Here is a 19212-nt window from a genome sequence, read left to right as displayed (position 1 = left end):
AGTCTGTCAGTTACACTTTGCAGTATAACAGGCTGTCTTCCCTTTAAAGCTACTTGTTTTAATCCTGTCGCATTAACGTGAGAAAGCCCTGGAGCTTTTGTTCAAAGAACAGAAACAGTTGAGTCAGTAGCTGTTTACAAGTGTTGTACCTCTTTCTATTGAAAGTGTTACTCGTTAGAGAGACATTGTAAGGATTTTGTAACAAAATCTTTAAGTGTTGCACTTTAGGAAGGATGGCTGACCAACACCAGGTTGAGTCCAGCTCTGCCATAGCTTCCAGTCTGATATTTGTCAAATAACTTTGTTTTTTTGCTTTAGACTGTCTTATGCAGAGTGCAGGTTTTACCCCACTTTACCTCATTTTTAATAAAGTATCAAAACTGGGAGGCGTTTGAGATATCAAATGCTACAAAAATATCCCATCTAGTATCAAGTCATAATATTTAGTATGCCTTGCCTGAGAATATTCTGTAGGCTGTGAATTTAATGCAAGTGAGAATAAGCATTTACTGGTGGCAAAGGGTACAGCATGGTTAGCACTAGTCAGGGTAGCCACCCACAAAACAGGTGCAGCCTCAGCAGAAGCCTGGGATCTGATATGTCATCTTTCTCTTTTCTCCTCAAGTCACTAAAAAGGGTTTCAGCAAAAATTGTGGATCTTATTGTTTAGTTGTAGATGTCTGAATAGGCTAGATGGTTACCTGCCAGAGGGTTTGGGAAGAAATCTTCCTAGAATTCATATCCTCATTGGAAAAATATTGTTGCATCTTGTCACAGTTTAGAAAAACCTCACTGTTTGGGATGAGATACGGATGCTGCTATTTCCTGACCCCCTATTGTGTAAAAGAACAGGCACATCACTGGATGACGTGTTCACTCTCACCTTTGTATGCTAGTACTCATGCAATGTTAAAGCTAAAAAAATATGACCACACATCTCGGGCCTGGTCTCTGAGGAGAAATGCCACATCCTTTCAGCAACATGCCTCCAAAGACAGCTGCACAGTCAGCATTCGTGTCTGCCAGGGTCTGTGCTCTCCACACTGATCCCCACCCCAGATCTCCAGACAAAAGCAGGAGATGAATCTCAACAGCTGCAGAAGGCTCAGGTTATGAATCTTAATTAGGAGAAGGAGTGACTTGGAGTGTTTCTTTTCCTAAGTCTGTAAGGACGGTTGTAAGGGCTACATACCCCCCTTCAAGTTGTCAGGATAATGCTAACCTCTTTGTAGAGGTGGATTTCTGGTGGTCTGAGCCTGTGTGGATGCCATGTCCCTCTAAGCATAAATAATGCTTGAATAGACTATAGTGTTTTTTCTGTGCTTTACCAGTGTGCTCTCAGTTCTCCTTCCTCTTTTCCCCTGCCCAGTTTGTGCATATTTTTGCACACACTGATTTTTCCAGTTGTATTTTTTTTTTCCTGGAGAGTAGGCTACCACCCTTACGTGATATACTGCTTTCATAACATTGGCAAAGTGCCCAATAAAACTGGTTTGAGACCTCCACACCCAGACCTGAATATTTTTTCCTCCCCAGCTAAAAGGAGCGACCTGCGTTTTGTGTATTAGTCTCATATTACAGCAGCCACCTTTATGTATTAAGAACAAAGCCACAACTGTCAGTTTCCCCATGATTATATTGTACCTGTCATTACACAAGAAGCCCTGCCCTTTCTTTAGAAGAATTAGATTCCATATATTTTAATTGGATGAGTCATTTAGTTTCAGTCCTGCTGCCAGAGCATGTTTCTATTGTGTCTAATGTAATTTCCCCTTAATGGGGCCAACAGCAGCAGTACCAGTAGCATGAAGTCCGTTACAAATAATCCATCTACTATATTCACATAAGATTCACCAGGAATTTACAAAGTAAGAACATTGGCACTCATTTTTTTTACTGTGGTGGAGAGGGTTTATAAGTTGATCTAGCAAATACTCCATCTTGAATTAAACTTTTACAGGGTAGAGCCTGTTTTGTATCCTGGTCATCTGAATGACAATACAATAAGGATGAATTTATGAAAACTTGTCCAAAGAGTCCTCACCACCACCGTGCTCCTTCTTTACCAGTACTAGTTCTCATCTAGCCCTGTGGTGAGCAGTCCAGGGAGCTAAACCAAGAAGAAACTCAAGTGAGAGTTTGGTTTCGTGACCCAACTTACTGTACATGAGATGGACCTGGGTGTGAGCACAGGGGAGGCAGCAAAGCAGGCAGCTGGGAGCAGGGGAAATAAGCACCCATCTGGGAGCAGCTGCCTGTTGGGTTCACTTAGCCACGTGGTTATTCCACACCCTCAAAACCTTAGTGAAATAGTTCAGTGTTTTTTGTCTCTTGTGCCTGGGGAGGGTTTTGATGAATCCCTAAACCTTTTAGGGTTTAGGATTGCTTTAAAAAAAAAATCTAGTTGTCTATATGCATACACTTAGAATTGTATCTGTCTATCAAGGGTGCTATCTGAAAAGAGCCTCTGAAATTTTTCCTTTTAGAATCTTTGACATTCAGAAATCGGTTAACTCAGATGCTTGAAGAGTCAAAGGCAGTATCTCTTTATAAGAGGTTACTTCCCCAGGTTTCTAAGAATAGGATCAGCTCTTATCTGGTTAAAGGGTGGGTTGTTGTTTTTTTTTTTAACATATATTTTACTTCAGTGCTTGCTGAGTTCTTGCCCTTAATGGCTTTCTACCATGCTACACATGTATGCCTTGAATGGAAAGCTGATGATGACCCAGTGCCCATGAAGAGCAGCTCTTCATTGCTGAGTTGGTGACACTGACAGCTAAAGGAAAAGGCTGGCTGTCCTTCAAGCTTGGTGTGAACCTAAAGTAGGATAAACAAATGGATTATTTGACTAACATTTCTGCCAAAAGAGTCTCAGTTCTCTGAACAAATGTTGGTCTAGTTTCTCTAGTCATTAAGGAATGAAGTTCTTACATTGGTAATCTGTTGCATTTGGGTTGGGTGACATTCTCAATGTGGAAGTTTTACTTAACAGTCACATTTGACGTTACTAGTAAGAGAACATGCCAAGCCAGATTAGTCAGTCCTTTGGAGGGCTGATGCCGCGTGGTGTATTTGCTCATGACAGTTTGATGTTTGCCATTACTCAGCTTTTCCGGCTTCAGAACCTGAGGTGTCACCCTGCCTGTTTAATTTACTGGTCTTTTTAGTGCAAAAGAATATTTTGCACTCAGTGGATATTCACTAGGCCCTCACGTCTGTATGTCAGTAGCGAATTGTGTGCTGTTCATCTTCGTGGGTGCTTCACTTGGTCTTTGTAGGTACCTCAGATTTTTCTATGTCAGGGGCACAGGCAGCCTACTCTTCTTGAGGAAAGCATGACCTTAAGGGATGTTTGCCCTAGAATCTCTGCTGATCCTTTGTGCAGGAGCTTCAGCATCCTTGGAGGAGCTTAGATGTTTTGGATGCTGCCTGCTTTCTAAATTTCAACTCTTGGTTCAGTTTTTCAGGGGCTGGCCACACAGGCTTTATAAAAATGTAATCTTCTTATGCTTGTATGTATTATTTTAGATTGCAAGATACTTGGATCTCAAAGCAGTAATACATACATATAAATATCTTTCCTTGCCTCACTTCCCTGTTTGTGACAGATTTGGCATCTGCTTGCTCCTTCAGCCTATCCAGGAAGTTGTTACTTATAGGCATCCCATGCAGCACAGTTATATTGGCTTTAAGTGCTTCAAGTAGCTTGAAAGCAGTGAGAAGACTTTCTGGCAATGATGTAGATGAGCAGGAGGCATGTCATTAATTCTCAAGTCCCTTCAAATAACTTTCAAATATTAATTAGCTTTTGATTCCATAAAGTCCTTCTAAACTGAAAGACCCATTTTAAACCTACGTGGTAAAGCAGCTTTCAATCTGAAGTTAATAGTTTCTGCTTCTGGGTGCTCTGTTGCTTGCCAAATAGCAAGTCCTGAGCTGAGGCATGGCTTGTATTTTACTTCAAGGGTACTTCAAAGAAGTTTGAGAGTTAAGAAACACACCACAATAGCATGGAGTTTCAATAGATAAATGCCCTAAAAGGGAGGGGTTTAGTGACATTTCAGGAAGCTGGTAGCAGGAATGATAAATAAGAGGTCTCCATAAGGATGAGATAGAGAAGCCCTGGGCTGGAAGGGGTATCTGCATGGGATGGGAAATGTTCTGCTTTCTAGCTGCTGCATGGAGGAGAGCTACAGTTATTTTGAGAACATTTAAATACAGGATTGCCACAAGTAACTGCTGTAAATAGTAGAAGTTTAACTGAAAAATTTTCTCCCAAGCTACCAAAAGCCAAAGCTGGTTTAGTTTCCAGTACCTGGACAAAAGGCAATGTTCTGTCCCTTTGCTTTAAGAGGCTAAGTCAGAACTGAGTACAAGTTCAGCATGTTTTTAGTTACTCAAAGTTTGTATTGTAAGAGGCTCGAGAGAGAATGCCTGTGAGAGAAGCATCTGCAGGACTGTCTGTTGACTTGGAATTTTCAACTTCAGGACAGCACCTGGTGTGTTCATACAGCCCAGTAGTGAGCCCTGGTCCCAAAGTGTGCCTGGTTCTTGAGGGGATACAATATAGCCCTGTGTAATCCAAGCAGTCAGCTGTCCTGACAACCTATACAGGCCAGCAACAACTGGGAATGTTTTTCCCTGGAGTGGGAGGAAAAAGGAATGAGGTGGAACTCTGTCAAATTAGAAAAACAAATATTGTAAGGGACTTTTCTTGGCCTTTCAAACCAGAAGTGAGGGTGCTCCAAGCAAGTTCTCTTCTGGGTAGCACAGTTAGACTTTGATCTCAACCTCAGTTCAAAATTTATATTTCATAAAACAACACTCTTGAATTAAAAAGCAGTTTTCTGTGCCTCCCTTAAAGCAAGCTCTACAGCACAGTGGGCAAAAAATCTTGCCATGAAACTGAGTGCAGCTATTGTTCTTTTGCCAGAGATCTTATTTTCTAGTTTAGGTTTAAGTCATCTTACATTTCATAGTTTCCCCATTCCTTGATAGCAATAGAGTAGAGGTGCCATTCCTCCTGTGGGCTGCACAAGTCCTCCTGTGAGCTATAGGAATGCTTTGATTTCTCTGCTTTCTACGACTCACAACATCGTATTTTTTTGTCTTGTTCACACATGTCATGTATCAGTGATAACACTTATCAACTTGAGTGGCAGTTTTGAGCATTTCTCCTAGTCACTACCACCATTGCTGCTGGTGTAACACTTATCAGTGCCACAAGAAGCCAGGTAATATTGATGTATCCTTCCAGTTCATGATGTGCTGTACTCCTTGGCTCTACAGAAAAGCATGTTACTCACTACAGTGAAATCCACAAAAACTGATGTTGTAAATGGATGCAATTTAGGAACTAACCAGTACTTTACAGAGGGAGAGGAAACGAACTGCTGAGTGAGCTGCAATGTTAGACCTCCCACTGGGAATTTCCAGCCCTTTCCCTCTTCCTTCCTCTGTCAGAATATATATAGTAGATGGAGTAAGTTAAGCACTGGGGGAGGTGGCACCCAAAGGCAGGCACTCTACTAGAGGCTAGAGTAGCCTTTAGTTAAAAACAGCTGACAACATCCTGACCAATCCTCTGAGCATCCCAGTCGTACCACCACAAATACTGGCAGCAGGAAAGATGTCTCAGACAGCTATGCCAGTATGAAGTGGGAGGAAGACTCTTTAAATAACTAGCAGTGGGTTTTATTCCCTGTGTCAACACTCAGTTGTTGTTTCACCCTCTGAACAGGAAAAATTAGTCAAGTAATTGTATGGCAAGCAAATGACAAAATTAAATAATTTTTTACTTCTTCTAGTTGCTGGATCTGTTCTAGAAGAGAGGGAATTCTTTCCTTGTCATTTTGCATTTCTGTTCAAAAACCTCTTGAACAACATGATGAAAATCAGAACAAAAGAGGACTAGAATTGCTTAAAATCAAGGGGAGTAGCACTCAGGTGAGCTTCATCACTGAAGCAGTCCAAAAGAACACGTGTTTATATTCTGGTTTTGAAGCATCTGCATTTTGAGGGGGCTAAGTCAGCATTAGTCCCTTCCCTTCTCATGGTTAATTCTTAGCATGCTTTTAAGTTACCGTGCATAATCCAGTCTTGAAAAGCCTGTCTTACTCTTACAGTATCACTTACATTGTCTGTCTCCTCTTGCTCCAGGTAAATAGAAGGCTTTGTGGTAAAACAGGATTTAATTTAGTTAGAATTGGCTCCAAACTCCTTACAATCTAAGATAAGTTCCTACAACTTTTTTTCTCTTCCACATTTCCCTAGCACAAGGAAAGAATGTTTGGAGTGTTATAGGAAATCAAACTGTTAGTGTTCAGGTTAGCATTGTAAAGTGGCAACAGATCTTGGCACTTGTGGGGATTTGTCTTTTGGCAGAGTGTTAGGTAAGTCTGGAATTGCATCTACCTCCTTTATGATGTTTATTTGTCTATGGTTCAGATTCTGTCCTTGCTGGCCTAATTTAAGGTTAATCTAAGCATTTTCCATGCAATTTCTGGTTTTTGAAATGGTAATCTTGAATCTGGTCAAAAGATTTGGCCTGATGTTTCTGGGGAGTTAAATCACTCAGTTCCACTTTGTTTCCTTTTCTTCACTGCTCTGAAAACAAATGAGTAGGAAAAACATCAGCTATGGGATGTTTCTGCTCTGTTTGCATCCAGGCACATTCAAGTTTCCCATCTCCTGCAGTGTTTCTCCCTGGAGCCAATTAGACCTTTTTTTAACCAGTCTTCTAGTTCATCAGTTTCCCCTGCAAAGTAATTTTTTGCCTTTTTTTTAATGCCCTTAACCATAGGATTGCATTATCTGATGCCTTAACTAGATCATACGCTGTACAAATCACTGATTATAGTATATAAGTTGCTGGAACACATTCATGTTTTTGTTTGGTGAAAAGATGCTAGAAATGAAGTAGCTATCAAATAGGAATAAAGAAAATGCCTTTTACTCAACTTTCAAACTTTTCTTCAATTCACCTTGTGGTTTCTTTTAATTAAAATCTGCTCTCAGGTTGTGACAAATGATGTGAAGAGGAAGAAAGCAAATAGCAAGATGGTACAGTTGTCAATGATGTTAATGGCAGCAGAGACAAAAGTTGCCTGAAGAATTGCAGGAGGTTGAAGAAGTGTTCAGTGTACAGCTGTCAAAGTGGTACACAGAGGAAAATATTTCAAGCTTTGCACGTGAGGTGTTGAGCTTTGAGCTGACTACTACAAAAAGAGAAATAAATCCTTCAGCTGTAATAAGGCAGTGTCATGACAGCATTTAGAATTGTATAGTCCAAAAAGCAGGGAGCGTGAGGAGTAGAAAAATACATAGTTCTGCCACTGCACAAAGCTATGGTTTGAGTACTGTGTGTAATTCTGATTGGGTATTGGGAGAGGTGTGTGGTAGAGCTAGAAAAAAACCTCCACCAAGGAATGTTTAAAGGTGTCCAAGGGCAATGGCAACATCAGAATGCCTGAGACAAACTGTTCAGCCTGGAAGAGAGGTGGCTGAGGTAGAGTAAGATAGAGGAGTGTGAATGTCACAGGTGGCAGGGAAAGCACCAACAGGTTCAGGATTTGTCACTGTACAGACTGAGGAACATCAAATGAAGCTAGCAGATGTCATGTTCAAAAAAGTAAGAGCCTGTCCTTTATGCTACAGTGTGCATCTGAGCTATCGATGCCATTGCAGCAGGATGTTGTTTATGTGACAAGTTTAGTTTGCATTACTTCAGCCAGCAGCAGGAAAGATTAGGGAAGAAGCCTGTTAGGAAGTGTAACTACAACTGCACCAGCTCTGGTTTAGAAAGACCTTGAGTTGCAGCATCTTGGAGGCTTAGGAGGTGTGCTGGAATAAGATCATTACCTTTCCCCAGGCAACTTCTGCTGGCAGTGGTAAAGGCAGGATGCTGGGCTATACGTGACACAGTATGGCTGTTGTTACATGACTGAAGAATCCCAGTTGTCAGCTGGCTGACTTGCTTTTGACATTAAGTGTTCTGCTAAATCTTGAGAGGCAGGACTTGTTTTTCCTATCATGCTTCCTTTCAATATTCTATAGTTTCAGTGTTAACAAGAAATACTTCCTGAAAACAGAAACTCATCTCAGTGCCTAACTACACAGTAAATGCTACCACTACAATAGCAGACATACATAAAATGTATGTTTGTGTCTTAGCTGCATAAAATTCCTTCAAGTTTAATATCTTGGCTACTCTTAGTCTCTTCAATTAATTATTTTAAAAACACTTTCATGATTCTGTCCAGAAATACCAAGATCTGTACTGAACATCCTTCACAAACCTACTAAATTATATGTGCATTTTCAATCCAGATCCACTTGACTTATTCATAATCTTCATTTATTTACAGTTATCCTTCTTTGTAATGAAACTGATTTTTTTTTTTTTACTACACCAGTAATTCAAACAGTGACTTTTTTTGTAGCTTTGATTACTTTTAAAATGGGAGTATTGAACTTGCTCAGTCTTGCTATTCATCTCTTTTCCTTCAAAGCTGTATTATTAGTTCTGCCATGGCCCAGAGAGGATTTTCCAAAAACGTTACTTCAGTGGCTACATGCTTGTCTTAATACAGGACTCAGACACCTCTGTTAGTTGACTTGAAAGGGCAAATGCAGTGACACAGCCCAAAACTGCAAAGCTGTCGGCGCTGAGCTAGGAATTCTCCCTCCTACCGCAGCTGGGGTTTGTATTACCAGGTTATTTAGCAGCTGTTGGAAACGGCGCTGGTGAATGGAGCCCTTTGTCTGGTCAGCAGAGCCAATGACAAGTGGCTGGGTTTCACCAAGGGGCAGTGGCACAGCAGCCAGGAGCTAAGTTTAGCGTGATGGATGCGTTGCTCTGACTTCATACGTGCGTGTTCACACTGCCCCCCGCAAGAGTGAATCAGCCTGTAGGGCAGAGAAGGAGCAAGACGACCAAAACTGCCTCAGCCAGGGCTCAGCTGAAGACCAGGCTCAGGGGTTCTTCTGACAAGCATCCACATTCACATCAACAAGACAGTATGCAGTTTTGGGGCAAGTATTCATGCTAAAGCTCGGCTTTTCTTGGAGGAAGGGAACTGCTGTTTATTTTCTAAGACAAATATATTTCATAGAGGCAAGATCACAAGAGTCTTTTAGTCAGATGAAGTAAATATTTTTAAAAAGGAAACTCTTTCTTACTCAAGAGAAGAAAACGGCTGTGGACAATGGCTTGAGCAGCATATTGGTTGCTGACAAACGAGGCTGACAGTTTTGTGATTTATTTTTAGCTAGAGAATTTTTTTTTTAAAAACAGAAGTACTCTGTAGCTTTGGCAGTTGCTGCATATTCAGCGTGGGTGGATGGAACTGAGAAGTCGCATCTGTGCTAACAAGCGTTTTGGGATTCCATTAAAAAATTAAACTCATGTACTGGAAACTGAAGCTGTATCAGCTCACCTGGGGAGCTTTGCCCTCCGAATATCCTCCAAAAGGTAAGCAGTGCTGCCTGTCCAAGGCACTTGCAAGAATAAATTACTTGAGCCTCAAGTTGTGACATCAGCTCAAATTTGAGCTGTTTGACATTTTCTTTCACTATTGAGATCACAAGTCAGTGGGTTATGCTCTACCATATCCTTCCAGGTTTTCCCTCTTAACTAGGAAGTCCAAAAATAAATTTCAGAAAGTCAGCTGAGAAACAGTTTAATGTGATCATTGTTCCAGGTGCTGAGTCTGAGTTCCTAATACTGTGAGACTTCTAATAGGATGTAATTATGTCACTTGAAAAGCAGCTTGGACATTTATGTCATGTTAACTCAAAGGTCTGATCAGTTAGTGCTTTACATGTGCAAAATAAACATCTCACCAGTTAGATTCCATTAGTGTAGCTGCTTCTGGCTTGCTTAGGTCTTGTTAGAGCCATGATTTTTCAAGTAGTCTTTTTGTGGAAGAACTCTTGCTTCAAATGTTTGCCTTAACGTTGTGTGAGTAAATAGCTATTCATTTGATTTGCTTAGAACTAGATAATATCTTTACTTTGATCTGGCTGGTATAAAGGACTCCTCAGGAATTCTGTTGGAGTGAAGTGTAATCCACATTAAGCAACTTCTTTCCCAAAGCAAGGATTTAAAAAAAAAAAAAGTGCTGAGTGACTTGCTGTAAGTTGTCATAATGTTTGACCATCCCACCTTTCCTGGGGAAGGAATGGGTGACCTAATCCTCCTTACCCTTCATACTGGAGAGGCTTACTGGAACTTACTGTGACAGAGGAAGAATTGTCAAACAGACTTTTGATCTACATGTGTGCAGTTTCCCAGTTATCTTTAAATCTGGATGTCATTTCATAGCACTCCTTTGCCTTAAAGTGTTACTGTGGGAGTGGATCCTGGCCACTATAGGCAGGGTTCAGAGAAACAGAGATTGGAACTTCATCACCTCAGTACTCAATGGAAACAGGTATGTAAAACAGAGCATTTAAAATTGGTGGTGTTTCTGCTTATTTCTAGATACCAGCAGTTGTAAAGCTGACTAGTTTTGTAGGAGCTGAACAAATCCTTAGTAATTAGGGTAACAAACATTTTGATACAGTATTCAGAATTTTGTGAAGAGGCTACATTTGTAGCTTTTCATCCTAAAATCCTTTTTGTGCAGAATTTTAATTGCATTAAAATCTTTCTTACTGCAGGAAAGTTTTTCTTATTATCTGTTGGGTTTCAGTTCCTCACCCAGAGGCAGATTCAAAGAAGTCAGATTGGTCCTTTTGGGTGGATTCTGGTGCTTCTGACCATTCCCAATACCTGGGGCAGGAAATATTCATTCCACCTTTTAAGGACTGTTAAGTCCAGCTCTCCTGTGCTCACAGGTTCCTCACTTAAAGTGGTTTGGTTTGTTTTAATGCAAAAAACCCCTCACCAAACCAAACCCTGTTTCATTTAATTGCTTTTACCCCAGAGTCACTTTCCTGGCAGAGTTCTGAGAGGACAGAAAATCTTAGAGGTAATGAGAGCTAGTCTATTGCATTAGCTGTGTTTGTACAGAAGATGATCAATACTTCATCTACTTTCAAATTCTCTCCTAAAAGAGCAATGCTACCAAATGCTTCAGTAGAAGTTTTGGTGACTTACAGCTTGATTTATTTCATTCTGGGTTCTGTACCAAAGAGACACTTCTTTACCAGAAAAAAGCTGAGAAAATAGACAAGTGTTGGATTAAGCTGGTGCTGGAAGAAATGGTATACCTGTGTGTCACTGACACCTGAGCAAGGAAACAGGCTGAGGAACACCTCTGAATGTTTGATGGCATTAATAGCAAAAGAAGAGGATAATGGGAACCAGTGAAACTGTAGGCAGGCAGTTCTTCTATCAGTGTCAGTTTGTTTTAATCTTATAGCTAACCTGTTGTCACATTCAGGTACACAGCCATGTCTTGAGTTCTTTATCCACTGGTGTCACTAGTTGAGATCAATCCTTCTCTCTCCTTCTACCAATTAAAATTGACACCAAAAGCCCTTGGATTTTTATATCAAGCTAGCCAAAAATAATGTCTTCTAGTGAAGACACACCATTTGAACCATTAAATAAGTACAGGGGAATACCTCATGCAGCAGTTTGTCATGTTGCAAAATAAATCTGCAGTTAGGCAGTGAGCTGTATGGAGAACTTCCAGGTTTCTCCATACATTTCTCTGATACCAAAGCTCACTTTTATTAACCTTTTCTGTTTCACATCTCTTTTGCTAATTGAGGCAAGACAGTGCTGTCAGCTTGGCTTGAAACATTTCTTTTTATATGATGTGAGCTGTTCGTGATGCAATTTTGTTGCTGACTCTGAAGTCTCCTCCCATTCTGTCTCTCCCAGGCTGGTACCAGAAATAGAAACCTGTTCCTTGCCCATCCCAAGTTCTTGGCTTGGAGCTGTATTTCTTGGCTTTAAACAGGGGGTTGTTTACAGTACTTAAACCTTGCACCACTCTGTGGGAGGCCCAAAGGCTAACTGTGGCTGTGCCTAGCTCAAGCAAACCAAGTTATTAAGAGTCTGGTTGCTTACAGGAGAGGAACACCTGGGAATGGCATTTAGTTAGGTTGCCTGCATTTTACCAAAGCCATATGTGAGCTGTCTGAACCCTTTTAAACTGGTGTTTTTCATGGCAGCCTGTATGTCAGCAGAAAGACTAGGTGGTCCATTTAGGTAAGGGCTTAAGTCTGTTACAGGGTAAAGAAAGTTCATAGGTCTGCTTCCATGTTACCACATTATTAGACAGCAGGAACTTGGCCTGTTGAGCATGGGTTTGCTTTTTAGTATGTAGTTTGCCTTGAGTATTTTTGGTTAGTAGGAAGTGCTGAGACTTGGCTTCAGAAACAAAGCTACTGTAGAACTTGATACCGTTCCAATCCTGTCAGCAAAATAGGAAACCCACTTGCTGCTGTGTTATCAATTTTGTTTCCTCGTATTCATTAAGGCAGAAAACCTCCCACTGCCAAGCTGGTTAAAGATCTCAAAGTATAATGATGTAAAGTGATACAGTTTTTTGAAGATGCTGTGGAAAATATTGATGATCCTAGCAGTACTTAGTTACTTGATGGTCTGCTTTTTGTGCTCTAAGTTGACCATTACCTATTCTTTCATACTCTTAAAAGCTAGCATATAGTGTGTAAAATAGCATCATGGATATTTAATTTGCAAACTCAAAGTGAAAATAAAGTGAAAGATGTAGAATATGCAGATACCTTGGTGGCCTTGTACAAAACTGTTCCTTTGTAAAAGAGAGGCATGTGAGAAACCAGAAGATAGAACACTATGTGTGTGTATATATATATACACACACATAAATATACACCCTATGGTTTTTGATGTAAAATCCTAAGATACCAGATTAAGGCTGTATGCAATAAGTGGTATTTATCCTATAACCCTTTCTTTGTCTCTCTCCCTTCCATTGACAAATCCATCACTTTGGCCTGCTTCCAACAGCACCAAATCCTTTTCAGACCTCTTTCCATCTACGCATCCTTTTGTTTGACTAAGAGACACTGGCAGTTGATTAATAAATTCAGAGTGTAGCAGATTTTTAGAAGCTCCCCAAACTCTACATTTCAAAGTAGCATAGTCAGCAAGATTTCCTTACATTCAACTTTTCCCCACTGCTGGAAGAACTAGAGAAATGCTCCTAAATGGATGATTTAAGTTGTACAGGAAGGGCAACCACTCTCAGGAAACAGCTTTGAAGGGCACCACAGGGAATAGTCTGGAAAGCTGGGAAGAGCTGCTGTGTCTGAAAGGTGAATTCTTGCACTGAGGAAGTTGAGCGTAAGAGAATTAAGATTTTTATATTGTGCAGTTAATGTTAAATGACTAGGAACAGGATGCAGATGTCAGTGTGGTGGCCCACAGTGTTTAATCAACTATCTAGGAAAATCTGTTGTAAAAGAACTAACTCTCATCTAGAACACAGAAAGATGCCTTATTTTATTCTCCCTGGGTGCTTCTGACAAGACCTTATGAACAGTTACACACCCTGCAAGGACACCCCATGTCCTGCCTTCTGTGGAACTCCTTCAGAAGAGTGAGTGCAGAGTACTCTTATTACAGGCTAAAATTGAGGGGATCAATAGATGTGTTTGCAAGTTACATTCCTAATCCAGCCTGCCTTCCTATTAATCCTTCTTTGTTCCAGAGATACCAAATACTCATCTGTTGTATTTTAACAAGTAAATTGGTTAATAACTTTCTTAACTATTACAGCTAAGACTAATTTAGCCACAACTTGATGCATCACTTGCCATTTCCTGGTGCCATTTCAGACCCACCTGAAAAGTGCATTTGTCACAAAGCTCATCCACGTTTTTCTGAGGCTGTGCTGTCTGTCTCTACAAATTCTACTTATCCTTTGTGTTATTAACAGTTGTGCTGAGGTTAGTACCAGTAACAGGGTAATTTAGAGCACTTGGAGCAATTAGGAGGGGAGAAAACAAAACTGCAAGAGGCAAAACCGAAGAGGAAAAGAGAGGAAGCTGAGGAGCTCTTAAGTAAAGGTAGCTCAACCTTAAGGACTGGGTAGCATGCTGCAGGATTCACTGAGCTTGGTTTCAGAGGAGGAAGAAAAGAGGTTGCCCTCTTGTCAGAACTTCAGGAAGACAATAGTATACAGGTATCCTAAGGTATTTTCTTTGTCTGGTTATTTTTTCCACATACATTAGGTCATGGTGGCAGGAGAAACACCTCATGTCACAGACCATATAGGGAAAAGCAACTCCTTGTCACCACAGCATACCCACAATTTTACATAGTGCTTTTCCACAGCCTTACAAAACACAAATATTTGGAACAAGCCAGGTGGCTCATTTCTTACCTTTAGCCTGATCTGAGTCCTCACCACATGATGCAGCTGCATTTTTCACAAAATGGTGGAGTTCAAGGATTAAAGAAATGCTGCTTTTTTTCCCTCCTTCAGTGGGCTGCAACAGCTCCTCTTCCCCCTACAAAAGGCCAAACCACTTCCCCTTCCCTGCTCACTTTTATACCCCTCTGCAGGCCCACCACCCTCCCAGGTGTGAAACTTCCACATTGATAGCTTGTTCTTTAACCCTTCCTCATCCACGTTAGGAGGAGCCTGTCCTGCTACAAACCATGCAGCCTGTGCTAGAAAACTAGGGCTTTTAAGGAGTTCATCCAACAAATCTTATGTTTTTTGAGAGGTAATCTGATGGGACTTTTTGGAGAGCTAAATCACCAAATACTTGTCCCTGCCCATGCAGAGGGACTGTGATTTTTAAGGTCCCTTCCAACCCAAACCATTCCATGATTTTATAGATAGGCAGCTCAGACTGGACATACTGTCCTGCCCTTGTTTTCTGTTTGTTTCTGAGATCCTGAAATGTTCAAGAGCCTTTATTTGCCAGGGCTTGTACATCTCTTAGAGGTGTATTTTCACTACCATCCTTTCCTGTTGATTCATGTAAATAGTGCTCCAGCAATGCTATGTGGAGTGGAAAAATGAATCAATCTGGGCGGTCCCCTTAATGGGTGATCTGTTTTGTAATATGTACAAAGGAATTTCTCCAAGGAAACTGTTTGCTTTCCTCCCAAACACTTTGTTGCCTAACTCTTAGCGGAACAAAGCTCTGTCTTATAGCTCATCTCAAAGTTGTTTCAACTTGCAGCCCAGTCCCCACATCCTCTGTTTGTTCAGCATTCCCTGGGAAGCTCCACCCTCACTTCCAGCTAATAACCAAGTTGACCAGCAGCTCGATTTTCTCAAGTTTCTCCTTCAGCCTCTCAGCAGTGTTTGCTTTCTCACTGGCTGTCAGCCTTGTGAGCAGTGACTGTCTGCACGTGGTGGCCTTTTGGCACTGGCAGCCCAGGACTTTTCTGGTCAAGCAGCCTCTTGTGCTTGCTGGGAAGCACAGCATGATTGTGGGGACGGCCCTCTTCCAGTCTAGCAGCTATGGCAAAGGGGACAAGCTGCTCTGCTGTCTTGGTGAGGAAGCCTCTGAGCTTGACGTCTCGAGTTTCACAGGTATGATGTTCAGGGATGTAATGCTGTGCCATCCCTTTCCTCTTTTTCTCTTGAGTGCTTCAGGGAAGATGTGGGTCCTTTCAGGTCTATCTTTGTCTTGTAGTATGAGACCAGCCTTGGGCAGGAAGGTTTTAGGATTATTGAAATGCTTCATTTCTATGATCATTTAGTATTTCAGAAACGGAGACCACTTCAGCCCTTGATGTGATTCTCAAAATTTAGCATATCTACCTCCTGCTCTTGGAACAAAGAGCTCAGGAATTGTTGTGTTGGCAGCACAGGGTAGGGGACAAAACACGTTGGCTGAATAGGAAAGGCATTCATATCCGGAGAGAAGGAAATTGTATTGTGGGAATAAAGAAAAGGAAGGAGATGGATGAAGCGTAACCTCCTTGCACAGTCGTGTACTACCTTGTTCTCTAAAGGATGATGTAAGTTTTCCATTGTATAGGAAATGAAAGTGGTTGTATATGATTTATGGTTAGCCTTTAAAAGGAGCTGATAAAACCCAAAACTTCCCAGCTCATTTCCTTACTCTTGGTGTGAATAGAGATTGCAGACTATTCAATCGGAGGGGTATAATTTCTGATATGCTCTGGTTATCTTATTTTCCCAAACAAGGTCTATTTTATTATCATGTTTCACTGACTTCCCATATCTGTACATATTGGATGGTATAGATCCCACGCTGTGTTGAGCAGCACAGGTGATTATGTAATAATAACCTGCAGTAGGTACTTTTACATCCTGGTAAATTCCCCTTTAGTAGATTCTGGATAACCTTTACAGTTGCTTAAGCATCCAAGTCACTCTAAAAATGAAAGTGAAGGAAGTTAGCGAGACATGAACTCTTAAAAGCATTTGATTTTTAGGTAATGTGATTTTTAGGTAAGCGCTGTCGCTACGTGATTGAAGCTCCTCATCAAACATTAACTTCTGCTGGCTTTTTTTTTTTTGTACAGAAAGTGGGTGTTAAGAACACGTGCCAGCCTCCCAGGCATTCCTAAGGAAGTGGTGGTAGCCCCACATCTGCTTTGGCTCCTCGCTGGCAACCCAGCACAGCACCACCAGTGGTTTCATGCGGGCAGAGCTGCTCAGCACTAAACAGCAGGTGGCATTTCTGCTGGATTTGCCTTGGCTGTTGTGCCTGCTGCTGGGCTCAGGGTGGGCAGGCTGAGCTGGTCCTGGGGTTTCCTGCAGCACCTCTGAAGCTGACCTGACACTGGGCTGCTTTAGGCTGACCCATCCATCCAGCACTTGGTTAAACGCTTCAACTCAGTGCTCTGATCAGCAGGGGCTGGATGCTCAGCTCATGAGCTTTTCTGGTTAGAGAAAGAAACGTTCAACTTTGCTTTAGAACAAATGCTTAAGTTTTAGTTCAAAGCCTTTCACATTTCAGCAGATACATAATTGAAAGTAGGAAGTTATTTAGATGCCATTAAGGTATTTTGGAGCTGAAAGGTCAGATATTTTTTGGAAACACTGCCTACTTTTGTGTTTGCTCCTTAGCAGTGATGTGCAAGTCAGATTTCTTGTATAGCACATTCTCTGAGTGACTTTGCTTAAGGCACTGAAACCCTCTCTCTAACTCAAGTCGCTGGAGGAGTATAAAGATTGTATTATTTAATTAAATATGTATTTTTACTCCATAAAGAGAGCTGGATGTAGGAACTGGTGTTCTTTCCTGGTGTTTAACAACTGGACATGCATATGCACACACCCAGCTCTACGGAATTACAGTGGGATGTTGCAGCTATGCTATAATGCAGGTAGCTGAGCAGTCATCAGGGTTTCCTCTCTTTCACATGGTAGCACCCAGTCTGATGGGTTAGTGTCTTGTAAAACTAATTGCAGCTGATGGTTAGGAACAAAAAAATCGAGTTACCTCTTGGTAGCTTAATCACTCATCACTTCAGTTCTTGCTGGGAGAATCATGATAAGAGGGCTCCTTTGGCAAGGCTCAGGAGTTAGGTTATTAAATAATTGCAAGGTGAGGAGCAAGCAGTATAACTCTGAATTATTACCAAAAATGCAGTCAAAAGCCACTTAGGCTACATGTTTAAAAACAAAATGGAACAAACCTCAACCATTTACTTTCTCATGTGCCTACAATACAGTTGATTGCATGTAGATGCTGGGGACACCCCTTACATCCCCATTTTCCAGGCTTGAGCTCTGTCCTGTGACACAGATTTGGCATACATTTCCCTGTTACTTGGCACAGGCCTCTTCCTGTTTTGTGTCTCACTGACTTCCCAGTTTTCCCACCCAGTATTACATTTGAGCTCTTTGTTCCCTTTTAAAAGTGCCTTATAGACAAGCTCTTGCTCACAAACATAAATCTCATGGGAGTGTGGGGAGGGGGGGTGTTACATACACATTCTCTGACAATGGTCTTCTTGAAAACATCCTGAGCCTGACATCTCAGCCCCTCAGGTATGGGCCAAAGCAATGGCTGTAAAGTGAAAAAAGCATCCCAATTTTTTAAAGAAGGCTTTTCGTGTTTGGTGCATTTAATTAAGTATTTTTACAGTGAATTGAAGAGAATTTGGAAATCCAGATTGTGACAGGAACTTAACATCAGTTGTGCCATCAAAGAAAATATTTATATCTTTACACCTTGGTATTTTTTGCCCTTTTGAGCAGCCCACATGTATGAAACCACATCATCACTCTTCCTCTTGTCTTAATATTGAAATTTATTTTGCTACATATTCCTGGAAAGCCTCCCTCTGGGTTAGAAAGCCAATGGTGGGCTTGGCAGAGCCACTACCATGAAGTGTTTGGGCAGTTTTGCTTTTCTTACTACAGTTCTTTCCAAGACCTTGTATATTTAGATTGTTTTTGTCCCTGTCAGTTTTTCATCTCATCATTACACAGTCTTGAAATGTATTATAAATCACCACCATTCCTGCTAATCCTGAATCAGTTACTGTCCCAACCTATAGACCTAATTTGTGTCATAATTCAGTCTGTCTTACCTGTATCTCTAGTGTTGGTTTCAGATCCAGGCTATCTACTTGAGCCACAGAAAGAACAAAGACATAAAACATAACATTTCAGCATTGAAAGGTTTCCTTCACTACTTCACATGATAAAAAAGCACTTAATTCTTAAATATTTTCAAATAGACGTGTGTATATAAATAGAAGTATATATAATAAATATTCCATAGAAATGTTATAGATGTAACTTGGTATCTAGGCAGTTAATCACCTTCTCCAGGCCCTGTTAGGAGTAACCTGTAGGATGAAGAGTCAGCAAAGTGGGGATTGAAAAACACTGATCTAAAATGTGTAGATGTGGTGTTCTCCTTCCATAAAGAGCATGTTGTGCTTTGCTCTGCTGCACACTGGGTTCTGATCTGCTTGCAGTTGTACACCAAGTCATGTCCTCACCTGTTCTTTCCTCAGAGGCCCTGCACCGCCCCTATGGTTGTGATGTTGAACCCCAGGCACTGAACGAAGCCATCAGATGGAGCTCCAAGGAGAACCTGCTTGGAGCCACTGAGAGCGATCCCAATCTCTTTGTTGCACTTTATGACTTTGTAGCAAGCGGCGACAACACGCTCAGCATCACCAAAGGTAAGGCTCTGACACCACAGAGCAGCTCCTAGGCTGAAAACTTAGCAACAGAAAATAGAAAGCAGGATCCTTCTCTGGATAGGAACAGGACTGAGTGGAGTTAGGGAAGATTATTCTCTGAAGTGATGACTACAAGT

General features: G+C 41.3%; 1 protein-coding gene across 3 annotated transcripts in view; it reads left to right on the top strand.

Annotated features, from left to right (window-relative positions):
- ABL2 (ABL proto-oncogene 2, non-receptor tyrosine kinase) overlaps window positions 1-19212 on the top strand; it is a 48035-nt gene that overhangs the window by 13333 nt on the left and 15490 nt on the right. Inside the window, exons 1-2 of one of the 3 annotated variants that reach the window (XM_051625800.1) lie at window positions 9238-9472; window positions 18905-19075. In XM_051625800.1, the coding sequence (XP_051481760.1) occupies window positions 9406-9472; window positions 18905-19075 (238 nt within the window). In that variant the 5' untranslated portion in view covers window positions 9238-9405. Of the gene's footprint in view, window positions 1-9237; window positions 9473-15382; window positions 15492-18904; window positions 19076-19212 lie in introns of those variants that run through there. The other 2 variants (XM_051625801.1, XM_051625799.1) reach the window with 2 other exon arrangements.

The sequence above is a fragment of the Apus apus genome, chromosome 7 (genome assembly GCF_020740795.1).
Source record: "Apus apus isolate bApuApu2 chromosome 7, bApuApu2.pri.cur, whole genome shotgun sequence".
Classification (NCBI taxonomy): domain Eukaryota; kingdom Metazoa; phylum Chordata; class Aves; order Apodiformes; family Apodidae; genus Apus; species Apus apus.
The sequence above is the reverse complement of the archived record's forward strand: the minus strand, read 5'-3'. Positions and strand labels throughout refer to the sequence as shown.